The sequence below is a fragment of the Rhineura floridana genome, chromosome 11, assembly GCF_030035675.1.
Source record: "Rhineura floridana isolate rRhiFlo1 chromosome 11, rRhiFlo1.hap2, whole genome shotgun sequence".
Lineage (NCBI taxonomy): Eukaryota > Metazoa > Chordata > Lepidosauria > Squamata > Rhineuridae > Rhineura > Rhineura floridana.
The window spans coordinates 70,707,200-70,724,429 of NC_084490.1; the positions used below are offsets into that span (position 1 = coordinate 70,707,200).

General features: G+C 42.8%; 1 protein-coding gene across 8 annotated transcripts in view; it reads right to left on the bottom strand.

Annotated features, from left to right (window-relative positions):
* The window catches only part of COBL (cordon-bleu WH2 repeat protein), a 267,077-nt gene that overhangs the window by 98,002 nt on the left and 151,845 nt on the right, over window positions 1-17,230 (bottom strand). For 7 of the 8 annotated variants that reach the window (XM_061590022.1, XM_061590027.1, XM_061590024.1 and 4 more), the window contains 2 exons: window positions 7,361-7,481; window positions 4,218-4,388 (listed from right to left, as the gene is read on the bottom strand). In XM_061590022.1, the coding sequence (XP_061446006.1) occupies window positions 4,218-4,388; window positions 7,361-7,481 (292 nt within the window). The remainder of the gene's footprint in view (window positions 1-4,217; window positions 4,389-7,360; window positions 7,482-17,230) is intronic. The other variant, XM_061590029.1, reaches the window with a different exon arrangement.

A 17,230-nucleotide genomic window follows, 5' to 3' on the forward strand; every position in this document is an offset into this window, starting at 1 on the left:
GTCTGGATTGAGCCTCAGTTTGTTAGCTCTCATCCAGTCCATTATCGCAGTCAGGCAACGGTTCAGCACATCGACAGCCACACCTGAGGAGGATGAAAAGGAGAAATAGAGCTGCGTGTCATCAGCGTACTGGTGGCAACGCACTCCATAGCTCCTGATGACCGCACTCAGCGGCTTCATATAGATGTTGAAAAGCATGGGAGACAGAACCGAACCCTGCGGGACTCCACATTGCAGAGCCCACGCTGTCGAGCAATGTTCCCCAAGCACAACCCTCTGGAGACGACCCGCTAAGTAGGAGCGGAACCACTGCCAAACAGTACCCCCGACTCCCAACTCCGCAAGCCTCTCCAGAAGGATACCATGGTCGATGGTATCAAAAGCCGCCGAGAGATCAAGGAGGATCAACAGAGTTACACTCCCTCCGTCCCTCTCCCGACATAGGTCATCATACAGGGCGACCAAGGCTGTCTCAGTAATTTGTATAATATGCGTATCAGGCCATTCAGATTTGAGAGAATGGGATATGGCAACCCTAAGATTTCCTCCTAGTATGTAATATTTAAAAGCTCTCAAGAGGTAAGTTCTAGATATTGCAAGAATTCCTTTGATGAGTTATCCACTTACTCAGCAATATCTGACAACTGTTGATCTCTCTTTTTAAAAAAGATTTAGGAGACAATAATTTAAATTTAGTTTGTACACCTTCTCACACATACACAATCCTGCTGATGCTTCTAAATAAGAGACATACTTGGGACAACTTTTTTTGTGTGGGGGTGGAACTTCACAGAAACCATTCTAGCATAATGAACACTTAATTATGCTTAATTAACATAAGACTGTTTATGGAAAACTGCCCCCCATCAAAGCCATTGCTACCTCAAATAGCCCCCCAATATGACTGATTGACACTTACAAAGTTCTAATTCTCACTTAGGTAAACCTGTGTCTGGACTGCACCACTTTAGAGTACACATGGGGGTTCATACGATTCATTCAGCCATCCTTCCCCCAAGCCGGTGCCCTTCAGACATTTTGGCCTACAACTTCCAACAGCTCCAGCCAGCATAAGTGATGGTCACGGAAGAATGGCCACAGCATGGAGAACATCAGGGGGGCTTTAAACTTAATCCTAAGGGGAAGAGAGACGTATACTTGGAGGTAATAATTGATGAAGACTTAGACACAGTGAATGGGACTGAGAGAACAGCTCTAATGGGGCCCAGTAATAGTCTTCATAAAAATGTAAGAAAGAAGCCAGACCATACATCACATGGTCTTCAGTGTCTATATGCCCAGAATATGGGAAACAAAGAGAACAACTTTGAGTTCTTAATACAGGAGGATACATACAACTTGATAGGTATAACTGAAACTTGATGGGAGGACTTCCATGACCAGAATGCAGCAATTGAAGGATATAACTTGTTCAAAAAGAACAGAAGAGAAAGGGAGGTGAAGTTGAACTATAGGTTAAAAATATACATCACTGCATAGAAATGAGGATGAGGTTGGTAACCCCACTGAGAGTATCTGGATTAAAATAATTAGGGCAAAGAATAAAAGAAACATGGTAGTTGAAGTCTAGTGCTGACCACACAATCAAGGAGAAGACAAGGCTGAACCTTTTGAAAAGCAAATGGCCAATGTTTTAAGGAAAGCATGATGTAGTAGTAATGGGGGACTTCAATTACCCCAGTATCTTCTGGGAGACCTAGTCTGTCAAACACGGCCCCTCCAAGAAATTCCTGACTTGTGTTGCTGAAAACTTTCTCCTACAGAAAGTGGAGGGAGGAACTAGAGGATCAGCTATCCTCCACTTGATTCTAACAGAGATGACAGTAGATGAAGTGGCAGTTACGGGAACTCTGGAGGAAAGTGACCGTGTTATAACTGAGTTCTTGATTTTAAAGGAAGCAAAGGCTGAGTTGTAGCCATACGCATACCCTGGACTTCAGGAAAGCTTAATAAACTCAGAACTATGATAAGTAAGGTCCCATAGGAAGAGACCCCAATGAGAAAAGAGTCCAAGATGGGTGGGGGTTTCTAAAAAAAGAAATTCTAACAGCACAATGGCAAACAATTCCAATAAGAAAAAATGTGGAAGACAGCAGAAGAAGCCAATGTGGCTTCACAGAAAGCTTAGAGATTACCTGAAAACAAAAAAGGCACATATAAGAAATGGAAGCAAGGCCAGGCCACAAAGAAAGAGTATAGACAGGTAGCACTGAATTGAAGGGATGGCATCAGGAAGTCCAAAGCTAAGAATGAGCTGAGGTTAGTGAGGAATGCTAAAAGCAACCAAAAGGTTTCTTCAGGTACATCCACAGTAAAAGAGAGAGAAAAGAAATGATGGTTCAGTTACTCAATGATGGCAAAATGATTACAAAGGACAAAGAAAAGGCAGAAGTGCTCAATTCTTACTTTGGCTCAGTCTTCTCCCCAAAAACGGTCTATGACAATGGTGAAGTACAAGCTGAACAGGCAGGATTGCACTTTGAGATTGATAGACAAATGGTCAAGGAATACCTAATTACTTTGAACGAGTTCAAATCTCCAGGGCACTATGAACTACATCCTAGAGTAATGAAGGAATGTACTGAAGAACTCTCAAAACCACTGTCTGTTATCTTTGCAAAATACAGTAGGGCCCCACTCATACAGCAGGTTCTGTTCCAGGCCCCCGCTAAAAAGCAAAAACCACCGGAAAGTGGGGCCCTACTCAGCTGTAGTGCGCAAGCCCCCGCCCTACAGCTGATTGCGCCATCAGCTGTAGCACAGGGAGCTCTAGCCGCCATGCTCCAGCTGACAGCGATCAGCTGGAGCACACAAGCTCCCCGCGCTACAGCTGATCCCTGTCAGCTGTAGCGCACGATCAGCTGAGTGTGCGAACTCCCTGCACTATAGCTGACAGGGATCAGCTGGAGCGTGCAAGCTCCCTGTGATACAGCTGGAGCGTGAGGGCTGGAGCTCCCCATGCTACAGCTGATCGCCTCGCTGGCACCGCCGTATTAGCAGAACGCCAAAAAGCAGGGCACCGACAAGCAGAGTCCTACTGTAATGGAGGATGGGTGAAGTGCTGGATGACTGGAGGAGGACTAATGTTGTCCCTATCTTCAAAAAGAACAAAAAGGAGGAACCTAGGAACTATAGACCAGTCAGTCTGACATCAATCCCTGGAAAAATTCTGGAGCAGATTATAAAGCTGTCAGTCTGTAACCACCCTGAAAACAATGCAGTGTGTGATGTGACTCCAAAAAAGGCAAATGCTATTTTAGGCTGCACTAACAGAAGCATTAGTTCCCCTTTATTTGGCACTGGTTAGGCCTCATTTTGAGTACTGCATCCAGTTCTGGACACCACACTTTAAGAAGGATGCAGGCTGGTGGACGTGGAGAGTAGGGTGACCCATACCATGCGCTCCCTCAGGTTAGGCTTCTTCCATGGTTCACTGCCCTCCCCCTCTACAGGCGGTCAGTAATATTGCAGGCCCTGCCCATGCAATGCCAAATTGTCTAGACTCTAGATGCTGTTAGTAATAAAGGGGCAGACACTGGTTGGGTTTCACTATCACTTTCCTTCCCACTCTGCTCCCTTTCTAGCTGCAAATGCAACTACACATTTAAAATTTCTATTAAAAATAGTCAAAATTAAATGGAAAACTGTGAATTTTGTTTTTCATTGTTACTTTTCAGCATTTGAAAATGCTGTCTAAAGAGTTCTTCCCCACCCCACATAAACACAGTTATACATGCGTGATAAGTCAGGTGTTTTTGAAAAAGGCAGAACCGTTCAATATTTTAAAGATACTAGGCTGAATGTGGACTATTTATTATTATTTATTACTCAAAGGAGTATCTTCGTAGGAAATGGAAGAGGAAAAACCAACAAAGCTGTGTTGAAATGAAACAAAATGAAACAAAAATATCAAATAATGAACCTCATCATTTTAGTATCCAAATGCATAGAGCATGATCTGTAGTCATTATCATTGCAAGATAATGATTATTATCAGTAAGGAGTTGACATTATTGAATCTAATATATTAATTAGTCAAGTTAATATAATGCATTGAGCATTTACAAAAGGATACAGATTGGAAAGGAAAACACATGCATGACTGGAATGTGAACAGTGGAAAGTCTGGAAATAGCCCCTTCCCTTTTGCTGCCACAGAAGTCAAGAAAATGAAATATACAATTATTCAAACATACGTTTAGGTACCAGCTTGGTTGCATCTGTAACATCTGCTTCACTGTACAATACAGTTGGATCCACAGTATCTCTGTCAGGAGGAGGGTATGGTGGGGGCGGGGGAATCACTAACTGGGGTGGACCACGTGTGTTGCCTCTAGGAGGCTTTTGTGGCACATGCCGTCCATTACCTACAGGGGAATCAATTGGAATTCACTAGTTACCTTTATCATCAAGTCAAATATCTGCTGTTTAGCTTGCTCTAATGTATGTAAAAGTCACTTTTTCCAAAAGCCATCCACTGATTAGTGTTTCGGAAGTTGGCTATCCCAAAGTTTACAGGTTATTAACTAATAATATTGGCTATTTTTAGTAGGAGGCATCTAAGAAAATAAATAAATAATAGACAGTTTTTAATAATTGTGAAAAAACATGCTGGAGATTGTATAATTTTCAGGTATGGTATTGTGTAGATATACTTTGGCATTTTTCATGATAATCCAAAACTCCAAAGCATGCGTGCACAATAGCATAAAATATCACCTTGTCATATGTAATTGCTTACTTGATAATTTTTTTTTTTTGGCTTTGCATTGTCTGGTCAGGTCAGGAGGAATGACCCATTATTATCCCCCTGTATCATATTTCAAGTGGGTCTACTCTCAGTCTGACTTAACTGGATATCACCCGAACATCCATTCACATAAAAGTTGTTAGCTTGCATACATCCTCAGAAGTTATTCTTCAGGGATTTGGAAGAGATAGTCACCAACATAACCAGTGAGCTTCATTGCTGAGAGGGGATTGGATCCCAGATCTCCTCAATCTAAATCTGACACTTTATTCACTAAACCACATGACCGATTCTCTTTCATCCAGCTTGTGCCAAGCAATGACATGCAGTTATCAGGAGATATCTTATAACTCTGAATGCCACTAGCCAATATAGAGAGGTTGATCTGGGATGGGTGGTCTGGTGAGGTTGTAACACCCAGAGCAATTAAAGAGGTAGCCTGTGTTCTAAAAATTGTCCTTCATAATAACATTCTTTCTAGAGAATATAAACAAACATGTCAGTGTTGCCTAACATAATGGACTCCGTGTTGTTGTTGTTATGTGCCTTCAGATCGACTTCGACTTATGGCAACCCTATGAAACAGCGACCTCCAATAGCATTTCTCGTAAACCACCCTGTTCAGATCTTGTAAGTTCAGGTCTGCGGCTTCCTTTTGGAATCAATCCATCTCTTGTTTGGCCTTCCTCTTCTTCTACTCTCTGCTGTTTTTCCCAGCATTATTGTCTTTTCTAGTGAATCATGGCTCCTATCGCCACTTAAAAACTGGCATTAAACATGAGATAATTTAGTGAAAATAAAAGAAGACATAAAGCCAAACAGTTTCTTTCAAAGTGGGAGGCATCTGTAATGTAAGCAATTAGACAAGACAGAGTATTCATTTATGTTTATGTTGCTTTAAAGGACATGAGGCCATCAGACATGATCATTTTAATGTACTGTTAATCATTTCTGTTGTTCATAACTTTATAGGTTTTGGAAATCCATCAAAAAGACAGCTTGCTAATGACTTGACAGTATAATTTCAACTGATCATGATGAATTTCCAGCGGAAGAAAGCTTATTCAGTATTTGGAGGAGTTTGCCTCTCCCCCCCCCCCGCGAATGGTTTACATCTTATTATTTCTAGACATTGGATAACTCTGCCCACTATATTCAGTATACACCACTCTTTCTTGAGTGCTTTATGTGGCTGGATATAGGTGCAGAAGTGTTGTGTCCTTTGAGTACCCAAGAAAACAATGTTAAAGCATCAGAAAAGTCCTGTTTAATATTCAACATTACAATGAAAATATTTTCCTTTGAAATCAATGAGACTACAAAGTGCTTAATACTGGGCATGTTTTTCCCTCATTTGTATATGTTAACATTTGAAATTATTGTCAATGAAAATTAGCCTTTCCAGTGAACTTGGAACTGATTTTAATTGGAGAGTTTATAAAAGCTGCAGTCCTATACCCACTTACCTAGAATAAGCATATATATAGGACTGTTCTGTAAATCTCTCCCACGACAGAATTTGAAAGTACTTAACTGTGCCTGGACCATGTTGTAAAGCAGTCATTGAATCAATCCTACAGAGAGCAAGCCAAGATGACTGCATCTTAAAATTTCACCAATTATTTAACGCACTGGAGCGAGAAGGACCTGTCAATGTTGGTTCTCTCAATTTCTCATTTTTCCAACCTTAAATTCAGTTCACCACATTTCTGCAGCAATTTGCAATTTTTTTTAAAAAAAATCCTCATGAAAATTCTTTTGTGCAAATTTGTAATAGATTTTTGTATGTAGTTTTGAGTGATGTACGTGTTTTACAAGCAATTTCTAATATAATAATAATAATAATAATAATAATAATAATAAATTTTATTTCTGAGTCGCCTATCTGGCCGAGTCAACGGCCACTCTAGGCGACGTACATAAATAGAATGAATACAACATATAACCAACTTTAGTCAATAAATAATCTAAAAAACCATCCAGCTATAACAAGATAAAACTAGTCCCCGGAAATCCTGTAGGCCTGCCTGAATAGCCAGGTCTTTAAGGCTCGGCGGAAACCTACCAGGGAGGGGGCATGGCGAAGATCATATGGCAGAGAATTCCAGAGGGTGGGAGCCACAATCGAAAAAGCCCTCTCTCTGGTCCGCACCAGTCTAGCTGTTTTAATGCATTTTATATGCTATTTTCACTAATGTATTCATTGTTATGCACAATTTCCCCTAATATATGCTCTTTGTAAATATTGTTTAGTTGGAGAACTGCATTGCAAAATTTGGATAAGTGCAAATTTTGAAAGATAGTTGTGTTTCAGTTCTCGTATGGTTTGGAAAGTGTGGATTTGATAGATTCACTTTTGAATATGAATTGAATCAACTCCCATCCCTATTACACACACACCACTATATAAAGTTCTACAATCATTTCATAAAATATCAAATTTCCAGACTTTCTTTCTGTCATATTTTCCAGATTACATTGTCTCTTGTCCTTGGAGGAATATTTTAGTATTATTACCAATACATCACACAACTTGCCGGTCAGCACAAAGCACATGCAGTGGGTATAATCATAGCAAACAATTCTTACCAACGGTGCTTTTCCTCTTTTCTTCCATTTCTTCTGTCCTGTTTTGTATGGTAGGAGTTGGTGGGGGAGGAGCACGTCTCTTTTTCTTCTGTAATTCATTTTGTGATGAGCTTTGGGACACCTATCAAAGATATTGGGGAAAAACACTATACTAAATATTTGAACAATTGCTTCTGGATAACCACAGCTATTTGTGATACAAGTAATAAATAAATAAAATGGATGAAGAATGGTGTCCACCCCTCCACCCCGCAGTATGTTCTAGTGTTTTGGACAAGCTCTTTCAAGTTAATTCAACTGTCTGTAAGGTCTGCATTAAAACTGGTGCTACACAAGAAAAGGTAGGTTTTAATCCACTCGGAAAACAATATTTGAAATAGGATAGGATCATTTTGATACAATTAAAGTTCAAATTCAAACCTAATTTAGCACTCATAGAAATATATCTGTTTTTGACTTTTCCAGTCATCTAAGTTTTCATCGTAACCGCTGCATCTGTAACCATAAGCTTTTGTTTTTGTTGTGCCCGTTACAATTAGTGCTAGGCTGAATCTTTCTCTCCATTTTTACAAAACCATTTTCTCCTCAACACAAATTGATAGTTTCTTTTCTGGTTTGGTAAGAAAATGTCTGCACAACGTTTTGAGGACTGGAGTTGGCTTACATTACTGAACAGATGAGTTAGTCAGGGGTATTTTTCCCCTCAATTTCTTACACTTTAAAAGAAGCCTTAACAGCCACAGCCAGTGGCCAGCAAACCTCTTAGTATCTCTACAGCCTTCTGCCATCCTTCTGGCTCAACTTACTATTCCTGTGCCAGAACCCTATGGAAACAATATTAGCTAGTGTTGTTTTCATGAAGATCTGGTGCAAGAAAAGCAGCAGAGTCAGAAAAAGGCCGTGATGAGATGGAGGCTTGATGGCCACTGACTGTGGCTGCCCAGGCTTCTTCACATCAGGGTTGCCAATGTACCACCAGTACCTCCGATAGTGCCCTCGAAAATCCTCAGCCTCTCCTGCATTGAAACTGTTATGCCGTGCCACTACAACAGCCACACCCCCATGGTAGCCCATTTGTGACTGGCACCCACAGCACTTTCTCAAAATTCCAAAAGTGCCAACTGGGACAAAAAGGTTGGCGACCACACATGCATTATGTTAAAAAGGGGGGAGGGAATCTATTTAACAAAATGTATATACTGCTTAATAAAACAAAAGACATCTAAGTGGTTTACAAAGGACAGTCTAAAATATTCATTTAAAATACCAATAAAAAACAAATGTTAAAAACAAGTTACATTAAAAAAAACTGTAATTTGAAAACATTTATACCTACTAAAATCATGTGTCAAGATTACGTGCTACAATTACATGCCTGGATAGGCTTGCTGATAAAAAAAAGTTTTTATTGGGTGCTGAAAACAATACAGTGAAGACACCTACATAATATTGCTGGCCATGGGGTTCCAAAGCGTAGGTGATGCCATGAAAAGTAATTTATTTAATACCAGTGCCAAACAAACACTAAGTGGCTGTGGCACTTGTAGAAGTGCACGTTCCACAGACCTCTGTCTTGCCAGGATTCAGACTCAGTTTATTTTCCTTCATCCAGCCAATCACTGCATCCAGCCAGGCGCTGGTCAAGGCCTGTGCAACCTCTCCTGATTCAGATGTTATGGAAAAATAGAGCTGAGTGTCATCAGCATGCTGATGGCATTTTGCCCCCAAACTCCTGACCACTTTCAGTGGCTTAATGTATGTGTTAAATAGCACTGGGTATAAAATATTGCCCTGCAACACCTCATAGCGTAACTGCCAAGGGTGCAAAAAGCATTCTTCCAATGCTACTTGCTGAAGTTGGCCACACAGATAGGACTGGAACCACTAGATTTAATAAGCTAAGGGGGTCACATGATCAGGCATACAGTTGCAAGCAACTTGTTCACATTATCAGGCTGTATAAACTGAAACTGATCCCACAACACATCATCGACTGTGGAACTGCGTACTTCAATTGGACCTGCAACAGCAGCAGAGCCAAGGACACTCTAAAGTTGTTGAGCCTCAGCTAACCCAGAATGGACAGCGAAGGGGGAGGCATGAGTTTCATGCGCCTCCGCTGCCAGAGGAAGCAGAGTTGGGAATTGTTGAGTCTGAGCAGGACCTTGCGGGAGGGGGTCAGCCTGCTCACCAGCCAATTCCCACGGGTCCCACACTCTCTGAGGAACAGAGTGCGCCACCCCCAGCTGCTGCAGAAGACTTGTTGGGGGAGGCTCCAGAGACAGTGCCAGCTCCTCCCTTGCCAAGCAGTTCCCAGGAGGGTACCAGTGTGGCACAGCCCCCTGATCTTGAGCCTGTTGCTCAGGAACAGGTGTCTTCCGATGAGCCGTTGGAAACGCCCTCTGTCCCCGCGCTCCCGCCGCCGCGAGAAACGGACAGGCAAAGACAGGAATTACGCAGGAGTCAGAGATTACGTTCGAAAACGTTCCCTTCTTAAGCTTGCCGCTTACAGTGGGGAGTTGTTGAGTCAACTTCCTTCACACACTGCAGAGCATGTCTAGAGTGTAGTTAGGAATTCTAGTGAGTTAGCGCAGGGTTTTCTATGAAGTGCAATGCCTTTGATGTATCCATTACTCTAATAAAACGAGATTTACTTGCACCTACGCTTCAGCCTCGTCCTTCCGGCTCTGAACGGGACAAAAGTTGAGTGACTTTATGCTGAAAACGTGCAGCCAGTTGGTCACAGTGGGTCCTAGAAGGCTCCAGTAGTCCTTCCCCAACAGTGGGGCTCAGTAACCTTCAGACCACCCAAAACAGCTCCAGCAGCTGGCTATGAAGTGCACTCTCTTTGCCTCCCACGCTGCCATACAGTAGGCACAATTCTGTGCACTGACATGTGTTTGGTAGACTTCAGAGTGAGACTTGCACCACTTGCACTCTAGTCGTCATCTGGCTAGTTTCATATCCTGTAGCTATCCAGAGTACCAAGGAGCCGCTTGGACTCTGCAATTTTATCCTGCAAAGTTGGTGCAAGGATTACCAAGCTGAAGTATGTGACGTACTTTGGAAATGCTCTATAGCCCTACAGATTCTCCCTGGCATCTGTAATGAAAAGACTGAGAAGCATAACGTTATGATGTAGGCAATTCTGGAACCATCTTATAACAGAAAGGCTAACCTATCTGATCAATGTCACAAAGAACCAAGTTTTTTTTCCACATGGCAACTCTTCGTGGCCACCACTCTACCCAATAATCAGAATGTAGTTGTTCTGTTTAACATATGCAACCTAGTACAGTATATATGAAATAAATATATTTTGCAGTTACTATATAATGTTATTATATAACTTACTTATGTTTCAGAATCTTAACCCATTAAGTGGGGGAGCTTTGCCCTCATCCATTTGCTCTAATCTTTTTTTGTCCATTTTCCCATACACCCCCCCAATGATATATTTATTCCAATGTATATTGGTATTGTTTGGTATATGTTGGAGAGCCACTACCCATCGATGCAGACAGTTCTCACTTAGTCTAAGCCAGCTTTAGATGTTTTTATCCTCCTCCCACCCCTGTAACACTTACTCTTGGGATAAATGTGTCAGTCAGGAAATGATATCCATAAACAAATTCCTTATGTTCAATTGCTCAAGTGATTTTGATTTCCTGTCTCTGCACAATATTTCCACCCAAGGAAGTCACTTTGCAACACCAAATATTTTCACATGAGTTGAAATGCGTAGATTACACATGTCTGCGTACATTTGTTTTGGCAAGTAAAAATGTAACTTCCTCCATTTCTCTAAATACAATCCTTTTTGACACCTTCATTTAGTGAACAAGGAACAAAAATGTGCAGAAACCTCCAAAACCCACCAGACTTCAATTTGGATTCAGGATTAAAATATATTCCAACAATGCATGGTGCTTATTTATAAAGAAAAGGAATAACTTTCAATTTGTATTTCATTCATATCCTGCCTTTCTTCTGTGAAATTCAAGGTGGCACATAGAGACTTCCCAAGCAGTCTCTTATCCAAGAGGTGGCCAGATGAAGAACTGCATAGCTTCAGTGCCTTCAGAGTAAGCCCTCAAACCAGTGGCAGATTTATAGGTACGCACAGTATGCCCAGAATTAGGGCACCCAAGTTAATTGTATATAATGTTAACTGAGAGGACACCTTTGAAATGTGACTACAAGTAATGAATTGCTATCGTTTAATTCTAGTATTTTAGTGTGTTGCATTGTTTCCACTCTTCATTTCTCCTAATCCCCAATTAAAGTCAGTGGAGGCTGGTCCAACCAGGGCTTAGCCCTACAAAATGAAATGTTAATAATTTTTTTAAACGTTTACCACAAAATCTCAAAAGCACACGGCTTCCTGTTCAACACGTCCTTCCATAATCCATTTGAACTTAATCGACCTACTGTTTAAAAGAGGATTAGACAAATTCATGGAGGAAAATGCTATCAATGGCTACTAGCCATGATGCCTATGCTCTGCCTCCATAGGCAGAATGAAAATACCAGTTGCTAGAAGCCACAGGAGGGAAGAGTGCTCTTTGCACTCAGGTCCTGTTTGTGGGTTTCCCATCCGCAGCTGGTTGGCCACTCTGAGAACAGGATGCTGGACTAGATGGGTCATTGGCCTGATCCAGCAGGCTCTTATGTTCATATGTACTGATTCTAAGTCCTGGTTGTGCACTTACCCCCTCTCTCCTGTTGTTATATGATGGCAATCTAGCACAGTAGCAGGTCTATTCTTCTGGTACACCCTGGAGCCCATGCATCTGTTTTGAGCATGCTCAAGGCTGTTTTTTTTTTTTTAAGGCTATGCCTACACAGTAGCAAAGCTCAGGGCTAGCTTCCCTGATCAAACTTGTTTGATTCTTTATTTCTTCTTTCACAATTTGTGTGAGTGAACGCCACGGGACACAATGAGTGTCTTGTTTGTAAAAATAAGTGGGTTTTTTTTAAAAAACCTTATGGATAGGGATGACTGAGATGGCAAAATATTTTTTGAAAAACCTTTTTGCCACATTTCCTGTAGCAGCTCACCCTTATTAGAAGTTGATGAAATTAATAAGATAGCATAATTATGCTAAGAGGAGAGAGAAGAGGTGGGAAGACAAGACAAAAGAAGGGAGGGAGGCTGGCTGGCTGGCTGGCTTTCTTTTGTTGCTTTCTTTCTTTTGGCCAACAATGGATGCTTTATGCCTTGCAACTTTTTTTTTTAAAAAGAAAGCCTAGACTGGAACTACTTTAGGCTCTGGTGAAGTGGAACACATAAAACACTGACTAGATACCCTGAACATTACAGTGATTATTAGCTGTTCATGCTAGAGCCACTTGCTTCAAGTTTTGCTTGTCTTGGCATTTTGGTAAAAGTAAAGAGTGTATCATGTGCTTAACTGGCAATGAAGGGTTGTGTCCAATGCCAGTCCTACTCAGAGAAGACCCACTGAAAGTTTCAGTGACGTTTGGCTCCCCATCACAGGGAGGATACACTGCTATCCCTAAGACTTCTTCCTCAAGCTTCCCTCCCAAACATGAACCTAGCAGCAGTTCCCTAAACAACAAGGAACATCCGCAATTGCTCCCACAGAATAGCTGGCACGGAGCCCACCTACAAGGTAAGTCCAGAAAAGCCCGCCCCAAGTTAACTCCCAAGTTAACACCTATCCCTCGCATGTAGGAATGGCAACAGCAGTAACATTTGATCATTTGCATGCTTATTGAGTTCAGTGGGATTTACTCCCTTGCAAACATGCTTAGGATAGGTGAGACTGATCACAGGGGATGGGGAGGGGAGGAGGTGGAGGGAGGGGAGGAAATGCAGAGGGGAGGGCTGGGATGGGAGCAGCAGGAGGGGGAGGGGAGAAGGACAGGTTTGATCATTTGCATGTTTATTGAATTCAGTGTGATTTACTCCTGTGCAATCATGCTTAGGATAGGTAAAAGTGACCAGGGGGAGAGGAAGGGAGGGCTGGAGTGGGCAGGGGAGGAGAAAGGAAGAGGGGAGGGGAGGAGAAAGGGAGAGGAGAGACAAAGGAGGGGAAAAGCAGGTCTGATCATTTGCATGCTTATTGAGTTCAATGGGATTTACTCCTATGCAATCATGGTTAGAATAGGAAAAATTGACCATGCGGGAGGAGGAGGGGGAGGGGGAAGGAGAGTATTGGAGGGGGACAAGGGGAGGGCAGGGGAGGGCAGGTTTGATCATTTGCATGCTTATAGAGTTCAATGGCATTTATTTCCGTGCAATCATTCTTAAGATAGGTAAAACTGACCATGGGGATGAGGAAGGGGAGCGGGAGGAGAGGGAAGGAGGGGATTGGAAGGGGATGGGGATGGGTAGGGAGGGGCAAAGAAAGGGGAGGGAAGGGGCAAGAGGGGGGATAGGAGGAAGGAGGGTTTGATCAGTTGCATACTTTTTGAGTTCAATGGGATTTATTTCTGTGCAATCATGTTTGAAAATGGAAATGGACTGCCTTCAAGTCAATCCCAACTTATGTTGACCCTATGGATAGGGTTTTCATAGTAAACGGTATTCAGAGGTAGCTTTACCATTGCCTTCCTCTGAGGCTGAGAGGCAGTGACTAGCCCAAGGTCACCCAGTGTGCTTCATGGCTGTGTGGGGATTCAAATCCTGGTCTCCCAGGTCATAGTCCAACACTTACCTGGGGGAGGGGCAGGGAGGGGAAGACCCTTTCCTTTCCAAAAGGAAAAGATTGTGAACAGTATTTCGCTTTTCAGCCTTTCCCCCACCTTTTTATTCTACAGCAGGCACATGTAGCCCCCCACCCAAATTTAAACCAAAGCTGTCCCTGGCCACATCCACACCAGGCCTTTAGTTCACTTTGGACAGTCATGGCTTCTCTGAAAGAATCCTGGAAAGTGTAGTTAGTGAAGGGTGCTGAGTTGCTAGGCGACACCTTGTTCCCCTCACAGACTTCAATCAGAGTGGCTGACTGTTAAACTTGTCTGGCCACTGAAGCTCTCTCAGTGGAATAGGAGTCTCGTCTCAACATCCTTCACAAACTACACTTTCCATGATTCTCTGAGGGAAGCCATGACTGTTGAGGAAAAAGAGGGTTTTCTGAAAAACCATAAATGTGATACACCAAAAATTATAAACGTAGTTGTATTTTCTTTTTATTTTTTTCTTTATAAAAAACTTCTTTCTTCATAAAACAGCCCAACGCGTTTCGGCTTTTGTTAATAGCCTTCGTCAGGGGACTTCACTTTTCTTATTCACGTCTCTTTCTTACTGTTGTTCACCTTGCTCTTGACTGTCTCATGTGAAATCAAAGTCTGGTGTGGGTGTGGCCCCGATTAGCCCAGCAGCTGGGAGTCTGGCTTTTAGAACTCTGACAGTTGGTTCTTACTGAGCATGCCCAATGTTATCCCAGGCTTCCAGCCAAAATTTATTATATTTATTAAAAATCAGCCAGGCATTTTTTAAACTTTTAAACTACAGAAGAAGAAGGTCAGAGTATGGGGCAAGGTCAGTATTAGGATTACAGGTACTCTGTGAACATGCCTGATTTTTAATGAATTTCATAGAATAGAATCATAGAATCATAGAGTTGGAAGGGGCCTTGTAGGCCATCGAGTCCAACCCCATGGAAATCCACAGCTAGAGCATCTCCCGCAGATAGCTGTCCAGCCTCTGCTTGAAGACATCCAGCGAAGGGGATCCCACCACCTCCCTAGGCAGTCGGTTCCATTGCCGAACTGCCCTTACTGTCAAGAAGTTACTTCTAATGTCCAATCTGAATCTACGCTCCTGCAACTTAAAACCATTAGACCTAGTCCTACCCTCTGGGGCAGCAGAGAACAAATCTGTACCCTCCTCTATGTGACAGCCCTTCAGGTACTTAAAGAGTGCAATCATGTCACCCCTCAGCCTTCTCTTCACCAGACTGAACATGCCAAGTTCCTTCAACCTTTCAACAGATTATGAGAACTCTGGCAGAAAAAAGTCCAAAAGGGCTCTGAGATTTTGCTTTCTCTTTTTACACTTTGAACTCTTGATTCTCTCTGACTGTTTTGTGGATAATCATGAAAATTTAGAGGGCTGTTAAGCAAGCGTTTCTGAGTTCAGGACTATAAGTTTTGTAAGGTCTTGTTTTGAAATGAGCTTATGGGAAACATCAGAATGGCATGGGGGATATTTTCAATTAAACATTGCGGAATGTAAAAAATCCCCGCTGGCTATAATATACAGCCACTTGAGTGGCTGTATAACGTTTTCATACACGCGTCTAAGCCCTGGGAACTTGGCCTTCAAAGGCAGCTGCAATAAATCAGGCTGCATCAAAGCAAAGACACTGACCAACCAAATCGATAAACAAAGGCAGAAGTGTTAACTCCAAAACTCCGGATGACTGCACCCAATGGTTTCATGTAGATGTTGAACAGCATGGGGGATAGAACTGACCCCTGTGGAACCCCATACTGGAGAATCCACGGGGCCAAGCAATGTTCCCCAAGCACCACCTTCTGGAGCCAACCCGCCAAGTAGGAGTGAAACCACTGCCATGCAGTTCCTCCCACTCCCAAATCAGCGAGTCTCCCCAGAAGGATACCATGGTCGATGGTATCGAAAGCCACTGAGAGATCAAGGAGAATCAACAGAGTCACACTCCCCCTGCCTCTCTCCCGACAAAGGTCATCATACAGGGCAACCAAGGCTGTTTCCATGCCAAAACCAGGCCTGAAGCCCAACTGACATGGATCTGGATAATTGGTCTCATCCAAGAGTGTCTGGAGCTGGCCTGCAACCACTTGTTCAAAGACCTTGCCCAGGAATGGAACATTTGCCACCGGCCTATAGTTACAGTAGGGCCCCGCTTTTCAGCGTTCCGCTAATACAGCGGCTAAAATTAGAGTAAGGCCCCACTCATACGGCGCTTGTTCTACTTTTATGGCAATTTTTGGGCGTCAGGCACCATTTTATTTAAGGAGTTCCACTTTTTGGCGGTTTTCGCTTTTCGGCAGGGGTCTGGAACATAACCCACCATATGAGTGGGGCCCTACTGTATTAAGATTTTCTGGGTCCAGGGAGGGTCTCTTCAGGATTGGTCTCACTACCACCTCTTTCAGGCAGCCAGGGACCACTCCCTCTCACAGAGAGGCATTAATCATTTCCCTGGCCCAGCCGGCTGTTCCATCCCTGCTAGCTTTCATTAGCCAAGAAGGGCAAGGATCCAGTACAGAAGTGGTTGCACAAACCTGTCCAACCACCTTGTCAACATCCTCAAGCTGTACCAACTGAAACTCATCCAAGAAATCAGAACAAGGCTGTGCTCTGGATACCTCACTTGATTCACCTGATATAACACTGGATGGCCAGCCCCCCTCAGCCAGAGGGGGAAGTTGAGGTCCAGCCCTTCTCCTCCCGCTCTTGCAGGATTCAGAGGCGCAAGAGCAATGGCCGGCACTTTGAAGGAGCAAACATTTGTGCGCAAAAGGAAAGCCTATTTAAGGGGGAGGAGACAAGGAAGGGGTGCTAACTCAACGTCTGTAACTGGGGAGTAGGTTGGTCAGTGTCAGGCAGGGAAATAGTTCCTAGAAAGTTTAGTTAGTTGAATGAGCTGAAAAGCATTTAAGGTTGATGTAACTTTAATAAAACGAAAAAGCTTTACTGAAACGTATGGGCCTGCGTTCCTCACCTCCAAACAGGACACTAAGGGTCCGGGGATTAAGGTGACTCATCCAGAAATCTGGAGAGGACCCTCAAAACCGGAGTGTCTGTGCGAGAACCAGAGACTTGACAACCCTAGTTCATATTACACAAAGCGCTTTATAATTTTCATTCTAAAGAGGCTAGAGATTTATTTATTTTTAAAATGAAAGCTTAGG